The following is a 10,178-nucleotide window of genomic DNA, read 5'->3' as shown; positions in this document are numbered from 1 at the left end:
TTGGACTTTGGATCCAAGACACACTCACCGTCTACCAATTTTAATGAGAAATTAAGAGCAAAAGATTTACAAGTGATGGAAGAACACTTGTGAATTCTTCCAAGTCACTTGCTTAATGGCCATTTACAAGTAAAAACCAAAGACAAAATTTACACAATTTTCAGCAAGGAAAAGTAACAGTGGAAGCGGTTTGGAAGTGCAACTTTGGCTTCTCTTCAAAGGAAACTTGTTGGCACTAGATGTAGCCACACAAAGCTCACAGTTGCAGTCAAAAAAATGAGGCTAACTCATGGTGTTTCGCACTCTGTCCAGCAGTTGCTGTTGCTGCAACAAAGTCCGGAGCAAATTCTGCACTCTGCCGTGAGAAATCTGCAACACCAAGCCACCCTTCAACCAACTTTAACCTCACCAATCTTCTTTCTAATATGCTACCAACAATAGGTAATTGCTTGAAGCTTTTCTGCAGCCACAAAACACTCACAAAGAATCCACCAGATCAATGTAATTGCCACAGAAAATAGATTTTGCTACTGCTGGAAATATCAAACAGAATTTGCACCAAGGACTTTCATCAAACACTTGGTGACAGATTTCCAATCAAGACAATCAAGCAATTAATTCGGTTCGCAATGAAAGTTGGCACACAAAAGGATCTTAGAATAGCTCTAGAACAGATTCACAAAGCAATAAAAGACATACATGCTGCAGTATACAAGTTTTTACATGAATTCTCCAAAATTGGCAAAGTGTTTGATGGAATGTCTCAAAGAAAACTGCATATAATGGTTTCTGCTGTTACTGACTTTTATCTATTGGATTGCGGGAGTTTCAAGCTTCTTTCAAATGTTAATTTTCAATCTCAATGGTTANGAAAACATAGATACTTTGCTCCCAGCTTTTGCCAATCCACTCACTCAAAATCAAAACTCAACGTTAAGTGTATTTTCAAACTGTCTGCACAAGGCAATTGGCTGGAAAAATTTAAAACTGATGCTTAACTGATATGAAATAGGATGTATGATGGTTTCCAGCAAGTTTATATGATGATAANGGATAGATGCAGGCAGCTAAGTACTCACAGAACAAACTACAGCAGAATTTGGCTATGACACTTCCCAAAAGTGACCAAAAATGAGGTATTCAAGCATGGACTGTAAGCCAATCTGANAATTGACCATATGAACAGTAACCAACCAGTTTTGATGCACTTTTAACAGATGTTTAGCTCAACAGCTGTTTAAGAAAATTGGCTATGCTACTAAATGAATTCAAGCCAAATGAGGAAGTGATATAGTGATTTTGTGCATTGGTGTAGATCTGACCATAAAATCAGTTTGGACACATTCTAAATGATCAAACAAAGTGGTTCTAAAGTTCCAAATGCACAAAAACCAGCAACTATGCAATTTCACACTTCCACTTGCCAAATTATGCAGAAAAACAAATAAAACTGCAGCAGTCCAAGGAATTCATGCGTGACTGGATTCAAATTGGTTTAAGCACAAGAAATTCAGAAGAATTTGACTTAGATCTAGCTCTAGAAAGTTAAGCTAGCAGAGTTTAAATGCCTACTGGAATTGCAAAGTCAGAAACACGGTGTAGAGTTCAATTTTTAAACCAGAATAGAGTAATTGTTATGACAGATTTTAATGCAGCAACTGAATTGTTTTCAATTCCAAACTTCAGATCTGAGTTGGACTAATTGTTGAAATGGTAAACATCAATTCAAACCATTCAAACAGCTTGCAAACACCTCTGAATCATAGGTTTAAATGTCCAAAACAGAAACTGATGCACAGTAAATTCTGTTACGGTATTTTCAGAAATTTCCGCAAACAAGATTTGGTTTTTGTGATTCAATGATGCAAATGGCTTGTATTCACTTGAAAAAAGTTTTAAATCACCAAAAGAACTTGCTGCAGACAACAAACATCACAGACCCAGCCAGATTGAAAGAATTGAAATAATTTCCAGATTTGGAAACAAAATCTGACGCAGATTTCACTAACACAGCAGATCAGAAAATTTTGATTTAAAAATGCTAAGCTCATTGATCAAAGCTAGACAAAGTCTTGTTGCTTTTAAGATCAATATAGAGCTATCACAACACTGGATTCACTGGACACACACTCACTGATTAAACACAAAATTATAACAGATTTAAAACGGCAGTGTGCACATGACAGTAACAAAACTGGAAAATGAAGATGAAGCTGAATAGAATGAAAAAATACACAATATGCACCGATTAAAATGTAGAGAAAACACTAAGGAACATGTGAATGATCACCAAAGACTCACTCGCACAGATTTATCAAAGAAAAACTCAATGAAACAGTGAATTGAGAAGTGGAACAGCACAACACGGATAAAGCAATGTAACAGTACTTATCTGGAATGTGATGCAGAACCATAGCTCTGAATACCACTTGATAAGCCTCTTCATTGCTTGATTGAAGACTGGACCCGAGAAGGAAGGAGTTCCAGCAGGTGGCAGCGGAAAGTTGATGGAATCAGAGTGGATGTTGGTTGCGGCAAAGAAGAGATGAGATGATCCTAGCTTCAGGCAGCCTCCATTGTTGGAAGAAAGCTAAGAGGTGAGAGAGAGTTGATGGAAAGAGTGACTTTGGTAAGCATTTTCTTGGCAGAGATGAATTTCATATTGAAGAAATTTCTCATAGAGTCTAAAGTGATTTACAAGCTTAGCCTATGAGATTTTTATAGATCAATCTCAAGGCCACACGTTTCAGATCTCATGCCAACTAATTAGTCATGTGCTAAATGTGTGTGGCTTCTAGAAAGCTTTATTAAACACATGTAAAATATGCTAGGTGCCTATGGAAAAGTAAACACTAATGCCACCCNTTTTATGATAGGCACACCCCTCTTTATGTAGAATTGTCCATTTTACCCTTCACCATGCTCTTGGGGTTGTTCTTTATTTGGTGGCCTTGGGCCCCGTGTATCAGTTGGTCACCCACCGTTCCCGCTGCAACGTTGCCAACACGCTCTCTACATGCTCAAGATGTTCCCTCCAATCACGGCTGTAAATCAGTATGTCATCAAAGAACACCAAGACATACTTTCGCAGATAAGGTCGGAAAAGGTTGTTCATGGTCTTTTGGAAGGTCGTCGGCACATTGGTGAGTCCGAACGGCATGACTACGAATTCGTAGTGCCCTTGATGTGTTCGGAAGGTTGTCTTCTTAATGTCCTCCTCGTGCATGCGTATTTGATGATACCCCGCTTTCAAATCGATTTTAGAAAAGAAAGCTCCCCCCTTCAACTCGTCCAGCAACTCCTCTATGACGGGGATCGGAAACTTGTCCGGCACGGTCGCACGATTAAGAGCTCTGTAGTCTACACAGAAGCGCCAGCTACCGTCTTTCTTCTTCACCAAAATCACCGGGCTCGAATATGGACTATGACTTGGCCGGACCACCCCCATTCGAAGCATATCGGCAATTTGCTGCTCAATCTCGGTCTTCAGCACATGCGGATACCGATACGGTCTAACGTTGATTGGGTCGCTCCTTTCTTTAAGCATTATCCTGTGTTGCATGTCCCTGTTAGGTGGCAAGCAGTTGGGTTCAGCAAACACCACCTCATAGTGCCCTAGAAGCTTCTCCATTTCTTCTTTTTGCACCGTCGTAAGGCCCATGCAGCTCTGTTTGTCATTCTGGGCCAAAATCGGGCCCAATTCCCATACCATCATCCAAGCTTCTGTGTCATTCAGCTTTAATAAAGCCTCGGGCCCCACCATCTTTCTTTCCAACTGGGGATCTCCTCTCACCGTCACCTGTCTCCCGTCTACTCAGTACACCATTGTTAATTTTCCCCAATCTACCATCACTTCCCCCAACTTTTTCAGCCACTCAATGCCGAGTATAACTTCCACTCCCCCAAGCTCAAATAAGTAGAATTTCTCGACCACCGCAGTGTCCTCTAACTCCAAAACCACTGGCTCGCAGCACCCGCTGATCCTCCTCTTCTGACCATTTCCCAAACTCACGAAATAAGGTTGGGTCTCCTTCACCGCCATACCCAGCTCCTCTACCAAGCTTTTGCTAATGAAATTGTGGCTCACGCCACTGTCTATCAACACCAACACTTCTCGATTCCCGATCCGTCCTCTCAATTTCATCGTTTCCGACGTCGTCAGGCCTCCCGCCAATAAGGCCGACAATTCCATTCCGGCGAGTTCGACTGCTGGTTCCTTTTCACCCTCTTCGTTCTCCTCCTCATCCACCATGATCATCATGCGAAGTCCTCTTTCCGGGCACCGGTGACCGAGACTAAACGGCCCTCCACACCTGAAGCATTTGCCCTCCTCTCTTCTTTTCAAATATTCCGCATATGCCAGGTTTCGCGAACCTCGATCTCGTCCTCCTCCGGTGGTTTTGGCGTCGCCTCCCCCTTGGTTCGTCTCCCTTCGTACAGATCCGACACTCTCCACGGGTCCCCCCTTAATCGCTGTTTCTCGCGAAGGTTCTACTCGCGTAACTACTCCCGCCGATCGTCCCCATGCATTCTGGTTTTTGTAACCCGTTCCTCCTCCGGTCTTCCACGGGCTACACAATTTTTCCACGTCCCGAGCTACTCGCATCACAGTCATAAGGTCTGGAGGGTCATGCGGTCTGACATGGTCGCTCACCTCTTCCCTCAGCCCCGCCATAAAGTAACCCAATACCTGTTCCTTTGGAATTTGAGTCGTTTGACCCACTAGCACCTCAAAGTCTCTAACATAGTCTTCCACCGGCCCCGTCTGTCTATTTGCCAATAATTTCTCATAAACCGTTCCTTTAGTGCCTCCGCCGAATCGAATCCCCAACGCCCTCTTCAACCCTTCCCAAGAATAATTCTTGGTCTTCTCCCTCCAAAAACGGAACCAGCTGCCGGCGTACCCCTCCATACTGATAAAGGCAAGTTGCATCTTCTCTTCTTCTTCGACTTTCTGCACTTCAAAGAATTTTTCCACCCGACTCATCCAATTCCAAGGTTCACCCCCTTCGAACATGGGCAAATCCACCCGCTTCCGCCAATTTATCAGCGCTCCAGTACGTCCTGCTCCGTTTTGTCCCCCATCGTCTCCTGTCCCTCCGCTGTTATCATTTACAGAAGATTCACTACCATCCCGTCGCACTCCTCTGTTTTCGATCTTGCGGTCCTTCAAGATCGTCAAGATTGCTTGAATATCCTGGCGCATCATCTCACACTTCTGTCGCAATGTTCCTGTCTCATGCCTTAAGAAAACAGTCTCCGCCTTCGTTTCCGCGAGCGCCACCTCCACGGCTTCAATCTGTTCTGCTACAGTCGTCACCACTCTCCCCTCCATCACGATCAATCGACAATTGGATCCGGCAGGTCGGACCAATTGATAGGTTTTCAATAAGAAAACCTAATTACAGCTCTCGCCTTACTCTCTCAACACAAGAACACAGAAAAAGGAAAGGAATGTCCTGTATTATTCACAAAGAATATAGAATGCAGCAACACAAAAGAGGCTTAACCCTCTCCTCTGGACTTGACCAGTCACTCAAGTAATTCCTCAAAAAGTATCTTAACTAACTAAACAACTACTATTTATACTAATCACATCAGCAGGCCACTTAACCGACAGTTAAGTGTCTACGCTCTCCCCAACTAACCTCTCTAACTAACTCTCTTATTTCTCCTTTCATATACAATCCACCCCTGCCTATCTTTAGGCCTATCAAAAACAAACCAGGTCAGGACGAGAAGTGGCAGCCCCCAGAACAGCATTACGATTAGGCTGAGCTTCAACATCCCATATAAATACCTGTTTTACAATATAGAAAATTATAATTTAGTTATCAAACTTGGACAAGTTCATTAACCACGAAGTTAAAGATAAAATTTAAAGGTATTTTTTTTTCAAAATCTTGACATAATGGCATTCTAATTTAACAGAGAAAAGGAAGCCTAAAAAAGTCACCTTAGGACTGACTTTTTTGTGGAAATTCCCTGATTCTATTTACCTGAAAAAAATTAAGTAAACCAATGTTGAAGTAAATTATAAATAAACGGCATGGATTATATTAACAAGGTTTAAAATAGTATGCTATAAGTGTCACGTACGGATTCCCAAAAGCTCTCCAAACAAAAGCATTTGGGCCTTTTCGGATTTCAATTGTCAAAAATGAAACCTACAGCTGTAATAGTAGTGAAAATGATAAAGAGACTGGGGTTTAGAAGATGATGATTTTATGATAAACTATTCCTAATCTAGGAAACTTGTATTTGATTCTTTATGGTAATTACTTATCAGGTTTTGTTCAAGATACCTATGATTTTTCTGTTAATTATAAATGTCATTAAATGTCAATTAATTTTGTAATTTGGCAGAATTGATGCGCATATAGCATACACGATATAATCAATATTAACAAAATTTCTCTACCAAAAAAATGTAAACAAAATTAACAATATAAACATGATAACAATAACATGGTGATCCAAGAAGAATATATGATATAAAAGATATTCAAAAAAAATGATTTTGAGGATGACTGCTACCGGTAAGCGCCTCTATTTAGGATTTAAAATATAGCGCTTGTAACTGGGTAAGCCTGAGTGCTAACAAGGCACTTATGAGTGCATAAATACACTTGAAAGACGAAATTAGACCTAAACCAAAAGTATGGCTCCCATAAGCCAGAAACAACCATACCTCGCTAGGATGTAGTATAGTTTTGAACTTCTTGACAAAAGGAGACCGTGATTCCTCGTTAAACTGAAAGATAGAACAAAAAAAACGGTACATTAGGAATAAATCAAAACGTAATTATTAATGAATTTAATTCAATGTAAATGGAATGATAACAACAACAATGGAGCAGACCTGAGAGATGTGCTCAGCAGCAGTAACCCTGGGTTTAACAACGTCGGAGTTGGCTATAACGAGTGTGTTGGGAACACTTCCGTCTGACTAAGAAGAACAAAAAAAGAAGCAACAATACACAGAATAGAAAAACGTTGAAATAAAAAATGTAAGAGCAAAGGAAATTGACGAAAGAAAACCTGCTCAGAGAGATAGTGACGGTGACGATTCTTGTAGGTTGCTTGTTCCAGTTGAGGACCCCATCTGCAATGAAATGTAAGCGCATAATTCATTAATCTTGATTTGGAAAATGGAAAACCCTAAAGACATAGAGAGAGAGAGAGAGAGAGAGAGAAAAAACACCTGCAAGAAAGAGAAGGCCATACGAGGTTGTGGTTGGCAAGCCAACCATGGAGAACCGGAACAAGAGACTTCCAGATTATTTACTGCAACCATGTTAGTGTGTGATTTTTCTGCACACCTAACACAGATAAAGATAAAAAGACTACAGAAAGAAAGTGACAACTTTCATGTGAAGAAACCCTTTAGCAAGAAAAAAAAGACAATCGACACCTGCCTTACTTTTGGATTATGCGTAGATTCTAATTACGAGCCAGAAAATTCTCAATAATTGCCAAAAGAAGAAAAAAATTCACGACATTTTCTTTTGGTGAAAGAAAAATCAACACCCAAAAGAGAAGTTTTTAGAAACAGCCAGAAAATATGCATACTTACTGTAAGATAATAATGAAAAACAAAGTTACAGGAAAAAGGGGTCAACGAAGGATCTTTCCTTATACAAGAAGGTAAGAAAATATTTTAAAACATATATTATTAATGAAGATATTTGTGCAAAACAAATCAAGGAACAGAGATTATCAAAAAAAGATTAAATCTTTAATGCAAAAATATATTGGGCCCTGAAAATTAATGCGGGATAATGAGTCTCCACAATTTTTTCCTCATGACATGTCTCATCCTTCCAAGAGTTGAACAACCACGAAACATATCCTATCCACAAAGAACCAACTTCACCTAAACTCTTAATCATGTACAAATGAAAAAAAGAGAAAAACAATCTGTTAAAAACTGTAAAAACAATAAAAGANTCGAGAATAACAAAGAAGAGAAAGAACACAATGTTAATCTTCCAATTATGTTACTTCATGTCAGTATTGTTAACTGTCAAATAATAAAAAATAATTCTTTAGCTCATTTCCTTTTCTACACCAGAATGTTATTTAAATTAACTTCATTACGAAATACACAAAGAGATANATAACACTACCACAGTTCATAAAAAAGATCATAAGGTAAACACAAAACCGGGTTTTAGATGCCAATCTTGAAATTGTAAAGTGTCAGGCTGGGCAGAGAGAGACATTTAATTGATGACATACGAGAAGCATAACTTTATATCTTATAGCATACCATGGATATTGAGCAACAAGAAGATAACCACAAAGNGCCAAAGATACCAACTACGAGTCTCACCTTGTTAAAGTTCGTTTGTTATATAAATGTTAATGTGTCAAGGATGATAGATTGACAGGGAACAACCTAAAATGAATACCACGAAGAACTATAAGGGAGACCTGATACCAAATATAATTACACGAAGCAAGCAATTAANCAATAAAACAAATTCATTCATCTAGATACTCGAAAGTTGATATTTTTATGAAACAAGAGTTTCTCTTTAATCTATATTAAATTAATATCAAACCAAATTAACGAACAATATGGAATATGAATTTCTCTTTAGTCTTTCATTTATCTAGAGAAAGAGCGCAACCAAACAGACACACAAACCAAACCACACACACAATCTTACTCACACAAAACAAAGAAACACACACGAACAGACACGCACACACATATAAGTTACACACACAATTATTATCCACACAAGAACACACACTCACAAACACAAAGAAACAAACACAACCAAACAAACAAAGAAACACACACGGACACACACACAAACAGACACGCACACACACACATAAGTTACACACACAATCATTATCTACAGGAGAACACACACCAATACACCCACACGCATTCACTCACACATACACAAAGACACAAACACAACCTATTAGACAAGCACAAACAAAGAAAGAAACACACACACACGGACACGCACAAACAAACAAAGAAACACACACACACGGACAATCACAAACAGACACGCACACACATATATAAGTTACACACACACAATTATTAGACACACAAGAACACACACCAACACAAACACACACACATAAGTTACACAAGCACACACACCCACATAGAAAAACACATACTCACATACACAAACGCACATATTACATACACGAACAGACACATATCAAAGGTATGTACAAGACAAACAACATAGAAATTTATACAAAACAGAATTAAAAGAACACAAGAAATGAATATAACATAACTGAAAAACTAAACTAAACTACAAAGCTAAGAGAAAGAAAATTTGTTTAAATTTGTCATAGATCAAAGTTAATTCTTTTTATTTTTATGAAAAAGAGCATATTATCTATCCTACTATTTANTATGCTAGTTAAAGTTATTATGTACATTACTAATAAAAATATGACTACAATTAAAAGGAAATGAAAAAAATGAGCTTATCTGTTTTTCTCCATGCTCTGCCTAGGTATTCATTCTTTCCAAGGTTGTATTGAATTGCACTTTCTCAGCTCTCCCTTTCAGCAACAATAGCTTTCCCTCTAGTACTGGCTTCTGCTGTGAAAATGAAAATAACAAAAGTTCCACATTTAACAACCTTCTGCTGTGAAAATGAAAATAACAAAAGTTCCATATTTAACAACATTAAGACATGGCAGAGCAATTTAATAACTAAAAGTATAAGCCATAACAACTAAATGACAAAAGAACAAACACTTACAATGCACCAGAATATTTTGTTGGCAATGGAACCACTATAGACTTGTTAATTTTGTTAATCAGGCCCTCTATATCATGTTTGAAACAAATAAAAGACAAGTGTGTGTGTGTGTGTATATATATATATATATATATATATATATATATATATATATATATATATATATATATATAAAGAACAATGTTTGCCAAAAATATATAAAATCAGTAAATGTAAGTAGTTTTCGAGCTTTTGGATAGATATATGTAATTATGGATAGCCATGTAACTGATAATCAATTAAGAAAGTCATGACAAAAGACAAAGAGACAAAATTCAATCCATAGAACAGAAAAAGCATGTTGAAACTAGGTAACATAACAGGATTTGTTTAGCTAACCTTGACATCACGATGAAGAATATGATTAGCATGCAAGTAATCAAG

At 38.3% G+C, this 10,178-nt stretch overlaps 2 protein-coding genes across 3 annotated transcripts in view; both read right to left on the bottom strand.

The window, feature by feature from the left end:
- The window catches only part of LOC111240655 (uncharacterized mitochondrial protein AtMg00860-like), a 5,235-nt gene extending 2,648 nt beyond the window's left edge, over positions 1–2,587 (bottom strand). The window contains exon 1 of the mRNA XM_022776101.1: positions 2,467–2,587. The gene's annotated coding sequence lies outside the window, so the exon portion shown is untranslated. The remainder of the gene's footprint in view (positions 1–2,466) is intronic.
- Positions 1,099–9,019, bottom strand: LOC106778213. 2 transcript variants are annotated; one of them, XM_014666156.2, is made up of 7 exons: positions 7,205–9,019; positions 7,042–7,105; positions 6,863–6,949; positions 6,692–6,754; positions 6,100–6,173; positions 5,957–5,999; positions 1,099–5,800 (listed from the first exon to the last, which is right to left on the bottom strand). In XM_014666156.2, the coding sequence occupies exon 7, from the start codon at positions 5,333–5,335 to the stop codon at positions 3,815–3,817; it is 1,521 nt and encodes a 506-aa protein (XP_014521642.1). In that variant the 5' UTR covers positions 5,336–5,800; positions 5,957–5,999; positions 6,100–6,173; positions 6,692–6,754; positions 6,863–6,949; positions 7,042–7,105; positions 7,205–9,019; the 3' UTR covers positions 1,099–3,814. The 2 variants fall into 2 exon arrangements, with proteins under 2 accessions (XP_014521642.1, XP_022631821.1); XM_022776100.1 differs by lacking the exon at positions 6,100–6,173 and having other exon boundaries at positions 7,205–7,287; positions 8,336–9,015.
- Positions 9,020–10,178: the final 1,159 nt, after the last annotated feature.

The sequence above is a fragment of the Vigna radiata genome, unplaced genomic scaffold, assembly GCF_000741045.1.
Source record: "Vigna radiata var. radiata cultivar VC1973A unplaced genomic scaffold, Vradiata_ver6 scaffold_534, whole genome shotgun sequence".
Taxonomy (NCBI): Eukaryota; Viridiplantae; Streptophyta; class Magnoliopsida; order Fabales; family Fabaceae; genus Vigna; species Vigna radiata.
Note: the sequence above shows the minus strand (reverse complement) of the source record. Positions and strands in the feature narration are given on the sequence as shown.